Here is a 22,681-nt window from a genome sequence, read left to right on the forward strand (position 1 = left end):
CGGCCGCGCCGCCTGCGGGCCGGCTGCCGCTCGGGTGATGGTCGACCGGCCGCTGCTGAACCAGGGGCCACAGTGGCGTGCCGGGGCAGCACAATAATGGTCAATGGAGTACAAAAGTAGCCACACAGGCACTCATTCAACGCGTCATTACATTACTTTCGCGACGCCATCACGCGGCCAAAAACATCTCGTCAAAAAACGCCGCAGCTCTAGTTTTTTCCTCCAACTCTGAGCACTCACCTGTTTACTGACCTTTTGCGGTGCAACTTAGACAACCCCCTAAGTGTTATCGAATAAGGTATGAGTGACGTATGTTCATCAAAAAACGACGTCGTGGTCGACACCAGAGATATTAGCATACGGCCTCTACCACAGCCACCAAATAAAGATGATCTCATCAAACACACTCAGGTATTACGCAGACTTCTGGGGGACCCACAACGCGACCGCAGATGGGTTGTAACGAACGGGCTTGCGAGCAGCGAGTCGTGACCAGGCTGCACGACTGTGGGGAGCAGCGGCGGCATGCGCGTATTGCCGCTCAGCTGGCTCCGTGGTTGATGACGTCACCTTTACTCGGTGGCTTTGGCAGAAGGCGAGTGATGATCAGACGAGTGTCAGGTATGTTTATTACAGCACATACGCTGCCTGGGATAAACGGCGATATTCAAGATGCTGAAAGGAAACGAGGGGATAGACATGCTAAAACTTTGCAGTAGTTTTGTTGGTTGGCGTTCGCGTCATTGTGGTGCCATGCGCCTCCCAGCCAGTGCATTCCGCCAGATCAGTCCGGACAATACTGTGCATTTAGCGCCGTGTAAACGCGTCATGTTTGTTGACGTTTAGTCATCGTCAAAAGCAGTGGACAAGGTCGTTTTCGGATTTGTCACGTCTTGGGTCATCTACAGGCGCTGGCACGACCGAGCCATCAGCTGACACGACCGAGCTATCACCTGGCCAGCTGGCACTGAAAGGGAAGTCAAATGGACACTCAGTGTGGTTTTTATGCCACTCGTGCCTGAGTTCCGTGTAGGACGTGTGGCGAAACAAAGTGGCGCACAAGATGCTGCCCACAAAATATAGCAAAGCGTGGCTTCGATCCACGGACCTCTGGGTTATGGGCCCGGCACGCTTCCACTGCGCCACTCTGCTGGCGGATAACCACGCAACTGCACAAACGCCTTCGGATAATTATAACCGTTTTCAAATGTGAAACGTAAGCGACTACACCCAGAAAATCTAGCAGAGCGTGGTTTCGATCCACGGACCTCTGGGTTATGGGCCCAGCACGCTTCCACTGCGCCACTCTGCTGAGCACTTGCGCGGATGAACAAATAATTCACCCGTCGTTAAATATCTTCAAATGCGGCGCCTCACCTGGCACACCGGTGACCTTCGGCACAGCTAAGGAGAGCACAGACGGCTCCGCGGCGCCAGGCTCCGCCTGAGCGCAGGCTGACGCCGCCTGGCGGGCGGCAGGCGGCAGTGACAAGGCCGGCGCTGGCGGCGGACGCGGCTGGGAGCCGGCGGCCGGCCGCGCCGCCTGCGGGCCGGCTGCCGCTCGGGTAATGGGTTGACCGGCCGCCGCTGAAGAACGAGCCATAGTGGCGTGCTGGGACAGAACCATAATAGTCAATGGAGTACAAAAGTAGCCATACAGGCACTCATTCAACGGGTCATTACATTACTTTCGTGACGCCATCACGCGGCCTCATCTCATCATCTCATCATTATCACGCGGCCAAAACATCTCATCAAAAGACGACGCAGTTCTAACTCCAACTCCGAGCACTCACCTGTTAAATAGTCTTTTGCACTGCTGCTTGGACGACACTAAGTGTTACCTAATAAGATATTAATGTCGTCTACTCAGCAGATACGACGTCTTGGTCGGCTTCAGAGAGATTATCACACGACCTCCACCACAGACACCAATAAAGGCAATGTCACCAAACACGCTCAGGCATGACGCGTGCTTCTGGGGGACCTACTACCCGACGGCAGACGGATCGTAACCAACGGGCTCGCAAGCAGCGAGTCGTGATCAGGCTGTACAACTGTGGAGATCAGCGGCGGCAACGCGTAATGGGCTCAGCTGGCCCCGTGGTTGATGACGTCATCTCTGTTCGGTGGCTTTAGCGGAGAGTGTGTGATCTCTCTGGTAATATCTCGGAAGCTCCTAAACAGAGAGAACTGGGACAGACCAGTACAATTTGGATGGGGGGGGGGGGGGGTTGTTTTCGCTACGGTTTCTGATTTCTGAGGCAGGTCACTCCGGCATGTGGCGGTGCGTTAAATCAATTATTGGCAGTAAACAGGGTAGGTCAGCCACACCTAACATTCATCCTGATACTCTGAAGGTAGGGCCTAGGACTGTCGCCAGCGTGCCGAACCGAGGCACGGCTTTGCCAGTCAGGCCCTCCCGAGTTATGACCTGCTTATTTAAGGTGCATCCTGTGTCATGCGATGAGCTGCTTGCAGCTATGTCTACGATGAACCCGACGACATCCTGTGGGCTAGATGATATTAGTACGGTCGCCCTCGAAGCATAGTGCTGATGGAACCCAGGGAATTGGGGGAGAAGGAAAAGCAGAGTTCACCTGGTTTCTTGCCGTGCGAAGCTAGCGACCAATATTATTTTTCGCTCCGATTGGGGGAGGGGGCCGCAGCTGACCTTTCACCCCCAGCCCACCGTCCAAGCCGCTGCCTCAGTCGTCCTCGGAGACCGCGCCGCTGGCGGACCGGCCGTCGCCCTCGCTGCCGGTGCCGCCGTCCGAGCCGACGCCGCTGCCGGTCTCCTCCACCGCTGGTGCCTCCTCCTCCTCCTCCGAGGACTCGCCGGCGTCCGAGGACTGGCTGCACCAGCTGGTCTCAGAGTCCTCGGTGGTGGCTCGCCGGACGGGCGGCGCGTGCGGCGCCGCGGCCGACTCCCGGCGCCGCGAGGGCCGTGCTGCCAGGGTGACGAGGTCACACGACGGAGGTGGGACCGGGACAGTCAGCCGGTGGAAAGTACCTGCTTTTGGGATGCCACGAGTAGCGCAGAACATTTTTTGTTGTTAGTTTTGGCATGTGCTTCTGCATGTGGAAGGAGCGAAGCTTTCAGTGGGAAGTCAAATGGACACTCCGTGTGGTTTTTATGCCACACGTACCTGAGCTCTGTGTAGGACGTGCACAAGACGCTGCCCACTGACGTCACGGAACTAACCTAACGATACGTTGGATTCGTGCCTGTATGGCTATTCTGCACTCTATTAGCTATTGCGTTGCTGCCCCAGCACGCCACTATGGCCTCTTCTTCAGCAGCGGCCGGTCGACCCATCACCCGAGCGGCAGCCGGCCCGCAGGCGGCGTGGCCGGCCGCCGGCTCCCAGCTGCGTCCGCCGCCGGCGCCGGCCTTGTCACTGCCGCCTGCCGCCCGCCAGGCGGCGTCAGCCTGCGCACAGGCGGAGCCCGGCGCCGCGGAGCCGCCTGTGCTCTCCTTAGCTGTGCCGAAGGTCACCGGTGCGCCAGGTGAGGCGCCATATTTGGAGATAATTAACGACGGGCGAATTATCTGTTCATGCGTGAGGATCACCCAGCAGAGTGGCGCGGTGGAAGCGTGCTGGGCCCATAACCCAGAGGTCAGTGGATCGAAACCACGCTCTGTTACGTTCTGTAGGCAGCGTCTTGTGCGCCACTTTGTTTCAAGCCACACGTCCCGCACGGAGCTCAGGCACGAGTGGCATAAAAACCACACGGAGTGTCCATCTGACTTCCCATTCAAGGCCTCGCTCGTTCCACATGCAGAAGCACGTGCCAAAACTTTTTTTGCGCATGACATTTGGGCGCATGGGCACCAGAATGACGCGAACGCCAACCAACAAAATTACCGCCAAATATCAGCATGTCTATCCCTCGTTTCCTTTCAGCATCTCGAATATCGCTGTTTATCCCAAGTAGCGGCTGTGCAGTAATAAACATACCTGACACGTCTCGCCGAAGTTTTAGGCCGAGATTCATTGTCGTTTGCTTCGCTAAACCGTAGCGGAGACGGACCCCCCAACCAAATTTTACGGGTCTGTCCGAGTTGTCTCCGTCGAAGAACTTCCCAGGAATGACCAGAGAGATCATCACACGCCCTCCGCCAAAGCCACCGAATAAAGGTGACGTCATCAACCTCGGTGGCAGCTGAGCCGCATTACGCACATGCCGCAGCTGATCCCCACAGTGGTACAGCCTGGTCACGACTCGCTGCTTGCGAGCCGTCCGTTACGACCCATCTGCCGTCGCGTCGTAAGTCCCTAAGAAATCCGCGTAATGTCTGAGCGTGTTTGATGACACCACCTTTATTTGGTGGCTGTGGTGGAGGTCATGTGGTAATCTCTCTGACGTCGGCCAAGACGCATCTGCTGAGTATATGACATTCCTATCCTACTCAATAATACTTAGGGCATAGGTGTAGGAACGTTTCAAAAAGTGAGGCGGGGGGGGGGCAAGCACAGGGCGTACTTCAGGAACTTTTTCTGGAAAGGAAGCCCGATGACCGGGGAGGGGGGGATGGAGACGAACGTTATCGCCCTTTGTTTAAATGTAATGACTGCTATTCTAGATATGCATCTAGAGCTGTTTCTCACTGGTGCACACTCTTGCCTACCCGACTCCACTATGTCGTTCGAGAAATAAGGCTATCCAGTTTCCCAAGATTATTCGTTCATTTCAACGTTGTCTTTCCTGGGGAGCCGAAATTCAACGAGCGGGTAGACATTGTGGATCATTAAGGAGGCATCTGTCTCAACAAGTAGATGCCAAAATATGGCCTGAGCATAGGCTGGTGAGAATTTTGAAAGTGAATCGAGGGCTCACAGCACAACATATTTTGCATACGTTTTTATTTCGCTAGCTGCTTTTCAGGAGATAAGACTTGTCGCGGCATTTTAGGCGGAAACTAATTCGGAAGCTTGAAACTGCCAAAAAACATGTGACAAGAGCCATAGAACTGGAGATTCCTCTTTGAAAACCAGGCCACAGAGTGAATGCCCTTCTGTCATATATTCCTCGTCTGAGCCCTGCTCCCGTCCGCCGTCGGTGGCCGCTTTCCTGGCCCGGCTGTCTTCGAATGACTGACGGCGAACTGATGGTGTGGCTGCTTTGTTGCTCGTTTCTGGATCAGCATTGCTACTAATCGGGACGTAAAACATGTTTTGGACACCTGAAACAGTACCTTTTTTCGAATTATCGTCCCTTACACCACACCACCACAGAGAAATTCCACCGGGGAGCTGCCTACTTTGGGTATAAATTGGCCCAACGGACATTTAATTGTCCGTCATTTAACGTAGATGACTTGATCTGCTCTTGTGTGGGTAGGCAGAGGGTAGCGAGAGCCTTGCTAAGAGGAACACTTGGCTGACAAAAGCCCCCTTTATGACAACCCCCGCCACGCACACAAAAAATACCCCCGGGTATAGCTTGCTTGTTAGCCAAGAATACGGTTTTCTTCGTTTCATTGTTATCGTTTTGTGACGAGATTTGTTTCATCGTTTTGTTTCATCGTTTCGTGACGAGATGTTTTCTTCAGCCGCGTGTTGACGTCACGAAACTAACCTAACGATACGTTGGATTCGTGCCCGTATGGCTATTCTGCACTCTATTGGCTATTGCATTGCTGCCCCAGCACGCCACTGAGGCCCCTGCTTCAGCGGCGGCCGGTCGACCCATCACCCAAGCGGCAGCCGGCCCGCAGGCGGCGCGGCCGGCCGCCGGCTCCCAGCTGCGTCCGCCGCCGGCGCCGGCCCTGTCATTGCCGCCTGCCGCCCGCCAGGCGGCGTCAGCCTGCGCGCAGGCGGAGCCCGGCGCCGCGGAGCCGCCTGTGCTCTCCTTAGCTGTGCCGAAGGTCACCGGTGCGCCAGGTGAGGCGCCGCATTTGGAGTTAACTAACGACGACGGGCGAATTATCTGTTCATGCGTGCGGGCGACCCAGCAGAGTGGCGCAGTTGAAGCGTGCTGGGCCCATAACCCAGAGGTCCGTGGATCGAAACCACGCTCTGCTAGTTTTTCTGGGTGTAGTCACGCACGTTTCACCTTTGAAAACGGTTATAATTATCAGGCGAAGTTTGTGTAGTTCCGTCGTTATCCTGTAGCAGAGTGGCGCGGTGGAAGTGTGCTGGGCCCATAACCCAGAGGTCCGTGGATCGAAACCACGCTCTGCTAGTTTTTCTGAGTGTAGTCAGGTTCGTTTTAAACTTAAAAATTATTATTATCATGCGACGTTCGTATAGATCCGCGGTTACCGGCCAGAAGAGTGGCGCGGTGGAAGCGTGCGGGGCCCATAACCCAGGGGCCCTGGCACGGCCCTCACGGCACCACACGCGCCTCCCGTCCAGCGCGACACCACCGAGGACTATCCGAGTCCCGAGGTTCAGCCAGCCCTCGGGCACCGGCGAGTCTTCGGAGGAGGAGGAGGCACCAGCGGCGGAGACCGGCAGCGGCCCCGGCTCGGGCGGCGGCGTGAGACCGACTGGTGAAGTGGGCACGTTGCGTACATGACGTCCATGTCGCATGGAGAGAGTTGCATGGCAGGAAATCAACACCCGGAACCGTGAGGTCCAAAGCGTGACATCCAGGTGCGTAAGGCACTGCAGTCTACGCACGTAGATGACAGGATGGCAGAGGAATTTACCAATAGCTACGACAGTTCCAAGCGGACAGTGTGTATGGAGAGGCCCGGGTGCACCCTACCCCAACACGGGAGTAGTGACCTCCTGAATCAATTGCCGGGTGTTTGCTGGATGCTGAGTCAGTTGATGGCTCGGTCGTGTCAGCGCCTGTAGATGACTTAGACGTGACAAATCCGACAACGGCCTTATTCACTGCATTTGACGATGTCTAAACGTCCACAAACATGATGCGTTTACATGACGATAAATGCACAGTATTGTCCGGGTTGGTCTGGTGGAATGAACTGCTTGGGGGGGGGGGGGGGGAGGGGGAGGGCGCATGACACCAGAATGACGTGTACGCTAACCGACAAAGCTACCGCCGAATGAAAGCATGTCTATCCCCTCGCTTCCTTTCAGCATCTTCAATATCGCCGTGTATCCCAAGTAGCGTATGTGCAGTAATAAACACACCTGACACGTCTCGCTGAAGTTTGACGCCGAGATCCATTGTCGTCGATTCGCCAAACCGTAGCAAAAACGAACCCCCCCCCCCCCATCCAAATTTTTCCGGTCTGTCCCAGTTCTCTCTGTTTAAGAACTTCCGAGGTACTACCAAAGAGATCACACACTCTCCGCTAAAGCCACCGAACAAAGGTGACTTCATCAACCACGGTGCCAGCTGAGCCCATTACGCGCTTGCTGCCACTGCTACCCCACAGTGGTAAAGCCTGGTCACGACTCGCCGCTCGTGAGCCCGTTCGCTACGATCCATCTGCCGTCATGTCGTAGGTCCCCCAGAACTCCGCGTAATGTCTGAGCGTGTTTGGTGACATCACCTTCATTTGGTGGCTGTGGTGGAGGTCGTGTGGTAATCTCTCTGACGTCGACCAACACGTGTTGGATGAGTATGCGCCATTCCTTTCTTATCCAATAAAAGTTAGGGTTGTCTAAGCTAAGACGCCAAAGGTCAGTAAATAGGCGAGTGCTCGGAGTTTGAACGTAGGAAACAAGATCTGCTTCGTTTTGTGATGAATGTTTTTAGCCGCGTGGTGACGTCACGGAACTAACCTAACGGTGCGTTGGACTAGTGCCTGTATCGTTATTTTTGCATTCTATTGGGTATTGCGTTGCTGTCCCAGCACGCCGCTGTGGTCCCTGCTTCAGCGGCGGCCGGTCGACACATCACCCGACCGGTAGCCGGCTCCCAGCTGCGTCCGCCGCCGGCGCCGGCCTTGTCACTGCCGCCTGCCGCCCGCCAGGCGGCGTCAGCCTGCTCGCAGGCGGAGCCGCCTGTGCTCTCCTTAGCTGTGCCGAAGGTCACCGGTGCGCCAGGTGAGGCGCCGCATTTGGAGATAGTTAACGACGTGCAAATTATCTTCATGCGTACAGGTCATTCAGCAGAGTGGCGCAGTGGAAGCGTGCGGGGCCCATAACCCAGAGGCCCTCGCACAGCCCTCGCGGCGCCGCACGCGCCTCCCGTCCAGAGCGCCACCACCGAGGACTATCCGAGTCCCGCGGTTCAGCTAGCCCTCGGGCACCGGCGAGTCTTCGGAGGAGGAGGAGGCACCAGCGGCGGAGACCGGCAGCGGCCCCGGCTCGGGCGGCGGCGTGAGACCGAATGGTGAAGTGGACACGTTGCGTACATGACGCCCATGTCGCATGGAGGGAGTTGCATGACAGGAAACCAACACCCGGAATCGTGAGGTTCAAAGTGTGACGTCCAGGTGCGTAAGGCACTGCAGTCTGCACACGCAGATGACAGGAAAGAAGGAAAATTTACCAATAGCTACGACAGTTCCAAGCGGACAGTGTGTATGGCTGCCCGGGTGCACCTTACCCCAATACGTGGGAAGTGACCTGATCAACCACCGGGTGTTTGCGGGATGCTGTGTCAGCTGATGGCTCGGTCGTGCCAGCGCCTGTAGGTGACTTAAGACGTGACAAATCCGAAAACGACCTTGTTCACTGCATTTGACCATGACTAAACGCCAACAAACACCACGCGTTTACATGACGGTAAATGCACAGTATTGTCCGGGTTTATCTAGTGGAATGCACTGCCTGGGGGGCGCATGGTACCACAATGACGTGGACGCGAACCAACAAAACTACCGCCGGGTCCCAGCATCTCGATCCCCTCGTTTCCTTTCAGCATTTTGAATACCGTTTATCCCAGGTAGCGTATGTGCAGTAATAAACATACCTGGCACGTCTCGCTGAAGTTTTACGCCGAGATCCACTGCCGTCGATTCGCCAAACCCTAGCGGAGACGATTTCCCATCCACCTTCTACGGGTCTGTTCCAGTTCTCTCTGTATAGGAACCTCCGAGGTATTACCAGAGAGATCACACGCTCTCCGCTAAACCCACCGAACAAAGGTGACGTCATCAACCACAGCGCCAGCTGGGCCCATTACGCACATGCCGCCGCTAAACCCCTACAATCGTATAGCCTGGTCGCGACTCGTTGCATTCACGTTTACTTGGTGGCTGTGGTGCGGGTCGTGTGGTAATCTCTCTGAAGGCGACCAAGACGTCGTATTTGATGAGTATACGACATTCATATCTTATTTAGTGACACTCGGTGTCGTCTAAGCTGCCTTGCAAAATACCATTTAAGCGAGGGCGACGGCCGGTCCGCCAGCGGCGCGGTCTCCGATGACGACTGAGGGGCGGCTTGGACGGTGGGCTGGGGGTGAAAGGTCAGCTGCAGCCCCCTCCCCCAATCAGAGCGAAAATTAACGTCGGTCGCTAGCTTCGCACGGCAAGAAACCCGCTGAACTCTGCTTCTGCTTCTCCCCCAATTCTCTAGGCTTCATCGGCACTATGCTTCGAGTGAGACCGACTGGTGAAGTGAGCACGTTGCGTACATGACGCCCATGTCGCATGGAGGGAGCTGGATGGCAGGAAACCAACACCCGGAATCGTGATGTTCAAAGTGTGACATCCAGATGCGTAAGGCACCGCAGTCTGCGCACGCAGATGACAGGATAGTTGAGGATTTTATCAATAGCTACGACAGTTCCAAGCGGACAGTGTGTATGGAGAGGCCCGGGTGCACGCTGCTCCAACACGTGAGTAGTGAGCTCTTGAATTAATCGCCAAGTGTTTACTAGACGCTGTGTCAGTTGATGGCTCGGTTGTGCCAGCGCCTGTAGATGATCCAAGACGTGACAAATCCGAAAACGACCTTGTTCACTTCATTTGGCGATGACTAAATGTCAACAAACAAGACGCGTTTACATGGCGATAAATGCACAGTATTGTCCGGGTTGATCTGGTGGAATACACTGGCTGGGGAGGGAAGAGGGGCGCATGGCACCAGAATGACGTGAACGCTAACCGACAAAACTACCACAGAATCCCAGCATGTCTATCCCCTCGTTTCCTTTCAGCATCTTGAATATCGCTGTTTATACCAGGTAGCGTATGTGCAGCAATAAACATAACTGACACGCATCGCTGAAGTTTGACGCCGAGATCCACTGTCGTCGATTCGCCAAACCCTAGCGAACCCCCCCCCCCCCCCCCCCCTCTACATTATACTGGTCTGTCCCAGTTCTCTCCGTTTAGGAACTTCCGAGGCATTACCAGAGAGATCACACACCCTCCGCTAAAGCCACCGAACAAAGGTGACGTCATCAACCACGGCGCCAGCTGAGCCCATCGCTCCCCCACAGTGGTACAGCCTGGTCACGACTCGCCGCTTGCGAGCCCGTTCGTTACGACCGATCTGCCGTCGCGTCATAGGTCCCCCAGAAGACCGCGTGATGCCTGAGCGTGTTTTATGGCATCACCTTTATTTAGTGGCTGCGGTGGAGGTCGTGTGGTAATCTCTCTCACGTCGACCGAGACGCCGGTTTTTTTATGAACATCCGTCATTCATACCTGATTCAATAAGATTTAAGGTTGTCTACGCTTCGCCGCAAAAGCCCAGTAAACAGGTGAGTGCTCGGAGTTCGAACGTAGGAAACAAGAGATGCCTCGTTTTGTGACGAGATGTTCTTAGCCGCGTGGTGACGTAACGGAACTAACCTAACGATGTGTTGGATTAGTGCCTGTATGACTATTCTGCACTCTATTGGCTATTACGGCGCTGCCCCAGTACGCCACTATGGCCCCTGCTTCAGCGGCGGGAGGTCGACCCATCACCGCAGAGGCGGCCGGCCCGCAGGCGGCGCGACCGGCCGCCAGCTCTCAGCTGCATCCGCCGCCGGCGCCGGTCTTGTCACTGCCGCCTGCCGCCCGTCAGGCGGCGTCAGCCTGCGCGCAGGCGGAGCCTGGCGCCGCGGAGCCGCCTGTGCTCTCCTTAGCTGTGCCGAAGGTCACCGGTGTGTCAGGTGAGGAGCCGCATTTGGAGATAACTAACGTCGGACAAATTATCTGTTCATGCGTACAGGTCACCCAGCAGAGTGGCGCAGTGGAAGCGTGCTGGGCCCATAACCCAGAGGTCCGTGGATCGAAACCACGCTCTGCTAGTTTTTCTGGGTGTATTCACGTACGTTTCACCTTTGAAAACGGTTATAATTATCAGGCGAAGTTTGTGTAGTTCCGATGTTATCCGATAGCAGAGTGGCGCAGTGGAAGCGTGCTGGGCCCATAACCCAGAGGTCCGTGGATCGAAACCACGCTCTGCTAGCTTTTCTGAGTGTAGTCACGTTCGTTTCAAATTTGAACATTATTACTATCATGCGACGTTCGTATAGATCCGCGGTTACCGGCCAGAAGAGTGGCGCGGTGGAAGCGTGCGGGGCCCATAACCCAGAGTTCGCACGGCCCTGGCGGCGCCGCACGCGCCGCCCGTCCGCCGCGCCACCACCGAGGACTCTCCGAGTCCCGCGGTTCAGCCAGTCCTCGGGCACCGGCGAGTCTTCGGAGGAGGAGGAGGCACCAGCGGCGGAGACCGGCAGCGGCCTCGGCTCGGACGGCGGCGTGAAACCGACTGGTGAAGTGGACACGTTGCGTACATGACGTCCATGTCGCATGGAGGGAGTTGCATGACAGGAAATCAACACCCGGAACCGTGAGGTCCAAAGTGTCACATCCAGGTGCGTAAGGCACTGCAGTCTACGCACGCAAATGACCGGATTGTTGAGGGTTTTATCAATAACTACGACAGTTCCAAGCGGACAGTGTGTATGGGGAGGCCCGGGTGCACCTTACCCCAACACGTGAGCAGTGACCTCCTGAATCAACCACCAAGTGTTTGCTGGACGCTGTGTCAGTTTCTGGCTCGGTCGCGCCAGGGCCTGTAGATGACCCAAGACATGACAAATCCGAAAACATCTTGTTCACTTCATTTGACGATGACTAAACGCCAACAAACATCACGCACTTACATGGCGATAAATGTACAGTATTGCCCGGACTGAACTGGCGGAATGCACTGGCGGGGGGGGGGGGGGGTAGGGCCGGGGGGGGGAGCACATGACACCAGAATGACGTGAACGCCAACGAACAAAGCTACCACCGAATCCCAGCATGTCTATCCACTCGTTTCCTTTCAGCACCTTGAATATTGCTGTTAATCCCAGGTAGCGGATGTGCAGTAATAAACATACTTGACACGTCTCGCTGAAGTTTGACGCCGAGATCCATCGTCGTCGATCCGCCAAACCCTAGCAAAAGCGAGCCCCCATCCCAATTCTACGGGTCTGTCCCGGTTCTCTCCGCTTAGGAACTTCCGAGGAATGACCAGAGCGATCATCACACGCCCTCCGCCACAACCACCGAATAAAGGTGACGTCATCAACCACGGCGCCAGCTATGCCCATCACGCGCATGCCGCCGCTGCTCCCCCACAGTGGTACAGCCTGGTCACGACTCGCCACTCGCGAGCCCGTTCGTTACGACTCATCTGCCGCCAATGGCAGCACGCTTGGTCGGCGGAATCGTTCAAACCCGGGCCGCCCACAGCTTCCTCGCGAAGTCCGCCCCGTTGGCTTGCAGTCCCTCCCTCGGGTAGGGAGTCTGCACACCGACGGACCAAACCGCACGAAGCAGATGCGGAACCACTCCGCGGACCTAACTGGCTGACCCCTCCCCACGGGCAGGCGCCGGCGGGATGGGCGATGGTCGGGTGGGGGGCGGGGAAGGGGGACGGCACACCGGCGTCAGCTGCACCGCTTCTCGTCGAAGGCTGCGCACTAGCCCTCCGGAGGAAGCGCTTCTCATCACAGGCGTCACTACAACACCAGACGCGAGCGCAGGCACTGACTTCGCCTGGGCTTCCGCAGGAGACCAGTGCGCAGACCCCTTCATCATCATCAACCATCATCCTCAGGCAGCAGCATCAATCATATCAGGCGGCATATCTCACCGGTCCTCTGACATCTTCACCATCATGAGGTATCACCATCATAAACGGCAGCTAGCACCATCATCACGCAGCACATCATACCAAGTTGACAAACGGCCACCGCCCATAGACAGATACTTCAGCCTGTCGCAGACCAGCAGGCTCTTCAGCGCTCGCAGGCGCCATCGCCGGTCGGTCCAGGTCCACACTCCGCTAGGCAGTGCTCACAGCTCGGTGTGCTCGAACCTTCGCATGTCGGGCGGCGGCCGGTTGTACCAGCGCGCGAACGCCATGTTGGCCACGTTCCGCGCCGCGACCACGGACATCTCCATGGCCGAGGCTGCCGCCTCCACGCTGTTCAGGTAGTACAGGTTGTCCCGCAGCGTGAAGTTGCCCAGCGGCGCGCCGACGCCGTAGCTCGGGTAGGCGAGCCACGACAGCCGCCGCTCGCGCCGCCTGGCGGCGAACAGGGCGTCCAGCTGCGGGGCGCTGAGCGGCGCGTTGGAGAAGACCTTGTGGACGGCGTGCGGCGCCTGCGCCCCGCTCACCGGCCGCACGCGGCCGATGGAGTTGAACTCGGCGCAGCCAGCCGAGCAGAGTATGTCCTCCGGGAGGGAGGAGGCCGCGAGCGCTCCCGGCCGCAGCTGCCGGCGCACAGGCAGCGTCAACGGCCGTACACGGCTAGACGACGGCCCTCTGGCGTGTGGTTCAGCGCATTGCGGCGCTGAACAAGCGTGAGAGACTACTACGCGCCGACCTTATATGTCTCGATCTGGCACCACGAGAGCGACGGACAGGTGATAAGTTCTGTACACGAGCACGGTCAGGTCGGGTGATAAGTTCTGTACGCGTGAAGGGCGGGCGCATGATAAGTTTTATACACGAGAGGGACGGGCAGGTGGCATGTTCTGCACACGAGAAAGATGGGCGGATGATAAGTTCTGTACACAAGGACGGTCAGGTCGGGTGATACGTTCTGTACGCGTGAAGGGCGGGCGGATGACAGGTTTTGTACTCGAAAGGGACGGGCGGGTAGTATGTTCTGCACACGAGAAGGATGGGCGGGCGATGCATTACGTATACGTGAAGGACGGGCGGGTTACAAGTTCCGCCAAAAAGCCACGACCCAGCAAACAAAAACGTAACACAAATGGACCAACTAACGTCGATCAGCACTCCTCTGCAAACATCAAAACAAAAACGTAGCCTTTCAAAGCATACAGTGCCTTATTCCCAAAGCAACGCCCACTAAAGGCACTCCACCGTGATTGTGCCATGGCGTATAGCCTGGGCACAATCACACCGGCTCACCCATACGAGCGCACACTCACCTCCCCGTCCACGAACGTGACGCTCAGGTTGTGGTAGCGCCCGGGGAAGTGGAGCGGCACCGGCAGGCCCTCCCACACGATCGGAGCGTGGTCGGCCGTCTGCGGCGCCGCCACTATCACGATGTCGAACACCTGCGTCTGCGGCGCGCCGCCGCCGTCTGCTGACGTCACCAGGTACGCGTCGCCTGCCGGGGGTCGCCCGGGCGGGGTCAGGAGGAACCCGTGGTCAGCGGGTGTCGGGTGGAGGTGAACTTGTGTTCGGGCGTACAAGACGCTCGCTGTCCAGCACGGGGAGCTCATAAGAAAAGTGAATAAATACGGCTTATGTTCCAACAAACAAATTCCTTCACATGGGCGTGTACTGATATTTGCGCCTTTGCAAAGGAAATGGTTGTCACTTGTAGGAAAGCCCAGTTTGTCAGAGTCAGAGCAGTCAGACATGGGTGCTAAAAGAACACGGAATTGTTATTAAATCATCAGTGTTTGAGCCTGATTAACATTTCTTTACCATAATCATACCGAAATTTTACAAACCGACGGGGTTATTCACCAGTGAACTTGATCTTTTCTACGCGCTCTTTGCGTACTGTGGCGCCCGACTCCTCGACCGCTTTCACCGCCACCTGATAGTTGCCGCCCATAACTGCAGTTAGCTCGTTTGCCGCGCCCGCCAGCGCCACCATTCCTGCGGAAAGCGGAAAAGCGAGATAAATATGTCTGGCAATATCAGAATCAATCAATCAATCAATGTCCCGAGCAACCACATTGACAGATCCAAATCGTGGCTTATTAGCGCTTATACTTTTGAGTGCTATCACTACGTCCAAGAATGCGCATCACTGGTGGTTACCCGGTGTGCCCACAATGCACCGGCACACGCTGGTTACCAAGGATTTCGGAATAAAAAACGCCACCAGCTGCCAGCTGAACAACCAATCACCGAACAACGCGAACGTTACACGCACGACCCGATCGCCCGATGAGCCAACGAATGCGTCACGCACGAGCTAACGCCCCGCACCGCAAAACGAGCCCACCCACACACCGCACGAACACTCCAGAGGCAGCCGAACGACAAGCGAATGCCTTGCATACCTTCATCCGCGACACAATACTGGCGGACGTGAGCACTCACCGACGAAGGCGTGGATATCAGGCCTCTGTCCGTAGTTGGTTAGCGTGGCGGCTGTCACCATCTCCTCCACAAAGCCGGGCTGCAAGCCGCTCAGCCTGGCAGCGCCGGCAGCGGGTCAGGCCGCATCACACACGGGAGCAGGTACGGCAGCGGGTCAGGCCGCATCACACACGGGAGCAGGTACGGCAGCAGGTCAGGCCGCGTCACACACGGGAGCGGGTACAGCAGCGGGTCAGACCGCGTCACACACGGGGGCGGGTACGGCAGCGGGTCAGACCGCGTCACACACGGGAGCAGGCACGGCAGCGGGTCAGACTGCGTCACACACGGGAGCGGGTACGGCAGCGGGTCAGACCGCGTCACACACGGGGGCAGGTACGTCAGCGGGCCAGGCCGCGTCACACACGGGAGCGGGTACGGCAGCGGGTCAGGCCGCGTCACACACGGGAGCGGGTACGGCAGCGGGTCAGGCCGCGTCACACACGGGAGCAGGTACGTCAGCGGGCCAGGCCGCGTCACACACGGGAGCGGGTACGGCAGCGGGTCAGGTCGTGTCACACACGGGAGCGGGTACGGCAGCGGGTCAGGCCGCGTCACACACGGGAGCGGGTACGTCAGCGGGTCAGGCCGCGTCACACACGGGAGCGGGTACGTCAGCGGGTCAGGCCGCGTCACACACGGGAGCGGGTACGGCCGGACAGACACAATCTCGGCGCGACGCTGCGTTGCCTTGGTAACGAACAGCGATGCGCGGGGCTGTAAATCATCAGCTGTAGTTCATAAACTCGAAGCTCAGCGCCTATACGTCTGTTTTGCTAATCCAAGTGAGCACCTGAGCGACTCTGTCCACAAAGAGGCAGGGCCTCTCGTCCCCCACTGCTGTTCTCATGCAAACAACAGGGCTAAGTGTTGAGCCATCCCTTGTGCTGGTGGTGAGTGGATTTGCTATTGAACCAACCTCTCCAGAACCGTGAAACCACTGAGGGAAGACCCAGTTATCGTGGAACACAGCAGAGACAGAGTAAGTGCGTATTACCAGCCATGATTTGGTCCCTGGTTGTTCACAAACCCATCAAACAGTTCATGATGTCATCCATCACAATACGATGTCAAAAATGTCGCTCGTCACTGATGAATTGCACTGCTTACTTGAGGTATTGTGAGAGTGGAAGGCCCATCAGTTTGATCAGGCTGGGGTCCATGGCCATTATGAGGTCCTCCACGGTGTCGTAGGCCGCGCCCGAGTCCAGCAGGTTGTAAATACTGACGGTAGATGGCAGTGTCAACCACACGTTGGTTGCATTTGCTGACGGCAGATGGCATGTGCAACTAACCAAATATGTAACTAACGACAGACCGCTCAGGTCATGATCGATGTACAGAGACCCGGTCACCCCCCCCCCCCCCCCCCCCATTGGTGCACACAGAAGACAGTGAACTATCGATACGGAAGAACCGGAAGTCACGCGGAAATGAAGAGGGGTTTCCTCCAGAGAACTGAACATAGGCCAAGATGGCACGAAAGTGGGCAATGCGCACTTACCTACAAGCGAGTTTCCGGGGTTTTCGTATAGACTCTTCCCTGTGCGACGTTTGCTGATTATTTCGAAAAAATTTCGCGGAACATACGGAATCAAATGTTTACCAAGTGTTCATGAAATATTGGCCGCACACTTTGACGGCCACATAGTTACACGCCGCGTCGAAACGCTTCCAGCGACTCTGAGCTCGAGGACCCATCGACGCCTCTCACAGCACTCAAGCCTCTCCCACCACAGCTGATTCAGGCGACGCCACCAATGAATTACAGGGGGGGGGGAGGGGGAGGGGCAGAGGGCACGGAACGTCCACTTTTTCCATGCAACGCCAGTCCACGCCCCTCCCCACGGCGGCAATCCTGACAAATGTCCCGCCTCCACACCTGCTGAACTTGAGCAGCATGGCGGACACCAGCCGCTGCAGCTTGATGACGTCGTAGCCGTAGCGCCAGAAGAGCTTGGCCATGGTGACGAAAGACCAGCTGGAGCTGACGAAGAGCAGCTGCTGGCCGTCGCAGAGGCCGAACGTGTCGTCAGAGTCTGGTCTGCGCTGCAGACCTGGCGGCGACGGAACGGACGTAGCCGAACGGATTAAGGCCTTTGGTTTTAGACCAAGAGGTCTAGGGTTAGATCTCCGCCGCAGGAAGCTTCCATCCACCCTATATATATATATATATATATATATATATATATATATATATATATATATACAACCAACGAAAAACACGCATGCACCACGACTGACAGAAACACTCGGTGAAAACGTGCCAGTACGTGCGTAGACGTTCGCAAAACATCGTGCGTACGGGCTGCAAGAGAAAAGGAGGCACGCAAGAAGAGTACGTGAGCGCGGGACATTTTTATACGGAAGCGCGGATATGCGAGTGACGGTGGCTCCCAACGCAACCGCAAAGAGCACTTACCGAATTTATCAATAAAATCCATCATGTACTTGTTCTTGGTATGTATGATAGAGCCTCCAGACTCGAACCTGGGGCAAAATCGTCATGTGAGTAGTCGATAGCAACGACTAAGTCGTTTCTTAAACTCAACAACATTAGAATTTAGAAAATCACGTTGAAAACCCTTATGGCTTAGTGGATAATCCCGGACAAATATCAAATACCAAAAGCCTTCAGTTTCACCCAGCGCAAGTCCTCGAACCTCTCATATTCGCAAATCTCAGACATAATTTTTACTAATCACTACAGCATTCCAAACCCGACTTCACCGACCAGTGGTCGTTGACCTCCTCCATGTCCAGGCGGCCGCCGATCCTGTTCTGTTCGTACAGCTGAATGTCGGCGTCCTCCTTGAACAGCTGACGGACGAAGTAGGCGGCCGAGGAGCCGCCGATGCCACCTCCGACGATGCCTGCAGCGCACGACAGGGTCACATGGGCACCCTGTCTGGGGATCCCACAGCCATCCCATCCCCAACCACTTCTCTGGTGTGCTGATGTTCTTCAGCAGGGCATTAACAAGCAGAGGGACAGCTCACAGACCTGATGCCATGTGATGGCTTGAGTCTGCCATGTACTCTGTCACATATAGTCTGTCATATAGTCTGTCATATTGACATACCAGCTAGACAACCCTATGATGAGCATGTCATGATGAAAAATGTCAGAAAATGTCAGAAAATGTTCTCTGTCATGGGGGTAACCCACTGTTGCGCAGTTTCTATTTGAGACAGCATCCACCAGAGAGACAAGGCTGGATAAAACACAATGGCATTGTGCCATCTGGAATGCTAGGTATGATTTGTAATTACCATGCCTTGATATGATGTGCGTGATACTTCAACAAAGGAAAATGACATTGTGAACTCTGGCCATAGTGTGATTACTTGCCTGTGGCTCTACACATTGTATCCACACTTATTGCATCTGTGGCATCCACACACATTAATGCTCAGGCTATAACAAAGGATGATATTCCAGTGGCAGTCAGCCAGTATATGTGGTAAAGAGCAAACACAACTACATTTTCTGAGTATTCCACTTTACTGATTTCACCATGCATTCTGTCCCAATAATTGAACAAAGTAAATATAACTTATATGCAGACCAATGAAATCCAATTTTACAAAAACTTCTCACGTTAAACTCCCCTAGGCTTTTCTGAAAAGCGGCCACTGATGAAAGCTGTCATGTAGAGAGCTCTCCCCTGCAATCAATGGGAGGTGATGATCTAGCAGCTATCCTTTTAACATGCATGGAAAAGCCCACAGACATGCAGCAAGCATGAGTCAAATGCATTGATTGTCAATGGTTATGTGGTGCTTAGATCAGATAAAGGGACGCATTATGTTGGCACACTATAGAGTAGCATGAGTAAAATTGCTTGCATCATCAGTCACGTTTCTCACACCAAATTATAGCGCAAAACTTAGAATGAACTTACCAACTCTGACAGCTGAGCTGCAGATGGCTGACATAATCAACACACATCCTACCAGATGTATATCATTCATGATTGAGGCACCTAGAACACAGCATTTGTAAGTTAAACAAATCAGTGGGTGATGAGTGAGTGGTAAGGACTTATGGGCAGTCTTGCCAGCATGGTCAAACAATGGTAAATAGTTAACCATGATGAATATTCATGATAAATGTACATGAATATATATATATATATATATATATATATATATATATATATATGTTCTGGAACATAAGTCAAACACTACCCGCATTAAGACTCAACAGACTGCATTGATCACAGGTAATGTCTCTGAACCATAACCTCACTACCTCCTCAACTTGCTAGCTACATGAGTGTATTGCTAGCTACTTGCTAGCTTCTTGCTAGCTACATGTCATTTTAGCAGAAAATTTCGAAACATTTTGTTTTCCAAATGTCTTGTCACTGTTGATGATGCTGAACTGAAGTGATACAACTACAAGTAACATCAGCATCACTCAACTTAGAATCAAGATTATTTCCAGCAGAAATTTGCTACACAATAATAAGCATAATATTGCACAAATGCCAAACTTATTTTGTGCCACACTTACACTTTCATTTCAATTGTTAGCATGCGAGAGCCACTTATCAAACAAATAGTTGTTACAATTGTACCGAACTTGTGGAACGCAACGTCTTTAAGAGCCACGCCACTGCCTCACACTTAAGTAATTCCAAAATCAATTCCTGTTGAAATGACCGCTGATTCCATTGCTATGTACCTGTGTACGCACCTAAGTGTAGGACTCCGCGGTTATCTGCAATTGTTTAACTACCAACTAAGCGTCACGTTCAACAACGGATATAAAATGTAAGGGAAACATTCCCAAAACACCGCAAGCCAGAAACGTCTGAGTAGCGCGGCAAAGGGGCCACTACCATATTGAATCCACATCCGGCCGTATAAAAGAATTTGGAGGGAATTCTTGCATCATATCAAAGGAAGCAATCTGAACTCGGGGGTAAGCTTATATATCTGAGATAAGTTGGTTACAAAACTAACATCTGCATCCGCGCGGCACTCTGGCTATGTGTGTTCTAAAGATACATCGTAAGTTATGTTTATTTTGGGAAGACATATAACTGAAAATTACCTGTTCTGCAAGACGTACGCCTCGACCCAAGGCGAACGGTTTGCAGAGCCGCGCGCTGCACTCAAGGCCGTAGAACAGAGGTCCTAGGCTGCATTTCCGCCAATAAAGATGCGGCACATGAACAGTAGGTGCGGAATGCATGTTTGGCCCTAATGATGCTCAGCAGTTCTGTAGAAGAACCCATAGACGTAAGAACGGGGGGGGGGGGGGGGAGTCCAAGGGCGTCACGACGCACCCACTTTCCGAGACTGCTGAGCATTAGCTGTATGGTGGCGCATGGAAAGAATCGACTAAAAAATTGTTTTGGTGCCCCAATCTCTGAAATATCCCTCCGCCTATGACAGACAAATGACTGTCGTCATGTGGTGCGTAATTTCACTTTTCCTCGACTTTACTTTATGGCATGGTGTTGAAATATAAACATAAGCAAAGAATGAAAAAGTCCTAGGGATCGCAGGGTAATCTTATTTCGGTCGTCGAATGGCCTAATGATATCCGCGATCCACCAATGAAGTCCAGACATGGGCTGAATCAGAAGCGCGGGAATCCCGGAGCGTGCGCGATAAAAGACGTCGGCAACAAAATTGCAGAGACCAGCCGCCGAGCGCCACACAAAGCTCACCGAAAACATATCATGCAGAGGGAAACACTGTTGACCGTCCTGGTGACTCATGTACCCATTTGTGCTTCCCTTGGCCGGTATTGGCTCTGTGACTTCGCACGGCAAAAGAGAGTGTTCACTGTGTTTGATTCATAGACGCTAGAAGCAATATCATTATAAATTCATCGGCTTCGTCAGCTGAAATTACTCGGCCTGGGCATAGCACTGGCCAGCCAATTACCAAGCCATATGCGTTTTGCGAATGAGTACACGAAGCCTGTGACGGGGAATCGCTGTCCACTAAACTCTCATGACAGGTAGACTTCCCAAGACAATAATCAAAACCATTCATGGGTATTCCCAAATGTATTTGCCTCCATCAGAGTAAGCTTCGTGATAGTGACGTCATGGAAATTGGATGATTGCCGTAATGACAATTGATAATGCTCACCATGTGTGTAAATAACTCTTCAAAGTCAGCTGGGTAGGGATGTTGAGCTGAACAATGAAAATCTTGCGCAATTGGCTTCCAAAATTCACCAACAAACGAATCTTTCCACGGATTCGGTCACTTCCTTTTCAACTTGGGGAAGGGGCTGCAATTCAAGCTGGTGAGGCTACCCCCCCCCCCCCCCACCCAAGCTAAAAATGAAACCAACCCCGAGAATTCCGTTGTTGTTAACTCCTAAATTTCACTTCGCACAAAATGTCTTACTAAAATAACTATAAAATAAAATAAATAAAATAAGATAATAATAATAATCTTTTGATGGTTTCTGGACGCGGGGCCAGGCAAATATTTACGGAATACAGCGCTATGCACCAATTACCGTCGTCATTTTTTGCATGCAATTATTTCGCCACGAAACACAAACACAAACACGATCTCCCGACAACAGATCAACTGAGATGCATGCGACGACGCGTTGACAAGAACGGCCAGACCCCAACTGGACACTCATCACGTCTCGAAGATTGAGGATCACTCAGGTTGCGGGGAAATTTAGAGAATTTGGGGGAGGGGGAAATAGAGGGCGCTTATTCCTCCGCTCCACCGTTCCCAGAGGTAACCATAATACCTTCGGCTCGGAACGGGGCGTACTGCCTCGCCCACCAAGAACTCTGGAACGGCGGTCCCCGTCAGTATCAACTGGTGTTTGTTTATTCGACGGAGTGGTCACGGCTGACCCTCGCACGACCCCAGCCCATCGCTTCCAGGAGCAGTCACAGGATGTGGGGGAGGGGGGGGGGGGGCGAGTCAGCATGCGCAGAGGAAGCATCGATTGCGTTTAGTAGGAGATGGGAGCTCAGTTGTGTTAGAGGAATAATGCCATTTTCCTTTGGAGGGGAGGAAACGTGGAGCATCCCTCCCCCTCCGCTCACGCTTTTCTTGCCTGTGTCGCTCCTCGCATCTTTCTCAGGCGTGCGTCGATTCGTGGGCGCTGAATTCCGATGAAGAGTTTCCATTGGGGTGTGCCTGGCCTAACCCAGCATAATGTCAAACATCAACAGACCCCTGATGGCTCTCGCATCCACCCAATGATGGCTTGAACTGCTGCATGCTTGCATACGACTGTTT

At 54.3% G+C, this 22,681-nt stretch overlaps 1 protein-coding gene and 2 non-coding genes across 3 annotated transcripts; 2 read left to right on the forward strand and 1 right to left on the reverse strand.

The window, feature by feature from the left end:
- Nucleotides 1-11,043: 11,043 nt before the first annotated feature.
- On the forward strand, nt 11,044-11,115 carry TRNAM-CAU (transfer RNA methionine (anticodon CAU)). Its single transcript has one exon. It is a non-coding gene; the product is annotated as a tRNA-Met (tRNA).
- An 88-nt stretch (nt 11,116-11,203) lies between these two features.
- TRNAM-CAU (transfer RNA methionine (anticodon CAU)) lies at nt 11,204-11,275 on the forward strand. The gene has a single exon. It is a non-coding gene; the product is annotated as a tRNA-Met (tRNA).
- Nucleotides 11,276-12,759: 1,484 nt separating this feature from the next.
- LOC119095948 (prenylcysteine oxidase) lies at nt 12,760-19,422 on the reverse strand. Its single transcript, XM_037218807.1, has 9 exons — nt 19,345-19,422; nt 18,175-18,313; nt 17,863-17,930; nt 17,323-17,497; nt 16,551-16,664; nt 15,402-15,496; nt 14,817-14,951; nt 14,267-14,451; nt 12,760-13,579 (listed from the first exon to the last, which is right to left on the reverse strand). Exons 1-9 carry the CDS (start codon nt 19,376-19,378, stop codon nt 13,160-13,162), a joined length of 1,365 nt encoding a protein of 454 aa, XP_037074702.1. The 5' UTR covers nt 19,379-19,422; the 3' UTR covers nt 12,760-13,159.
- Nucleotides 19,423-22,681: the final 3,259 nt, after the last annotated feature.

Source organism: Pollicipes pollicipes, unplaced genomic scaffold (genome assembly GCF_011947565.3).
Source record: "Pollicipes pollicipes isolate AB1234 unplaced genomic scaffold, Ppol_2.1 Scaffold_4219;HRSCAF=4965_pilon_pilon_pilon, whole genome shotgun sequence".
Lineage (NCBI taxonomy): Eukaryota > Metazoa > Arthropoda > Thecostraca > Pollicipedomorpha > Pollicipedidae > Pollicipes > Pollicipes pollicipes.

Bases quoted from the DNA above. Each gene is read 5' to 3' on its own strand.
- LOC119095948 (XM_037218807.1), bottom strand. From the start codon at position 19,378: ATGTCAGCCATCTGCAGCTCAGCTGTCAGAGTTG. The intron at 18,314-19,344 runs GTAAGTTCATTC...CGTGCGCTGCAG, and splicing joins CAGCTCAGCTGTCAGAGTTG to GCATCGTCGGAGGTGGCATC. The intron at 15,497-16,550 runs GTAAGCAGTGCA...CGGCGCTGCCAG, and splicing joins CCACTCTCACAATACCTCAA to GCTGAGCGGCTTGCAGCCCG.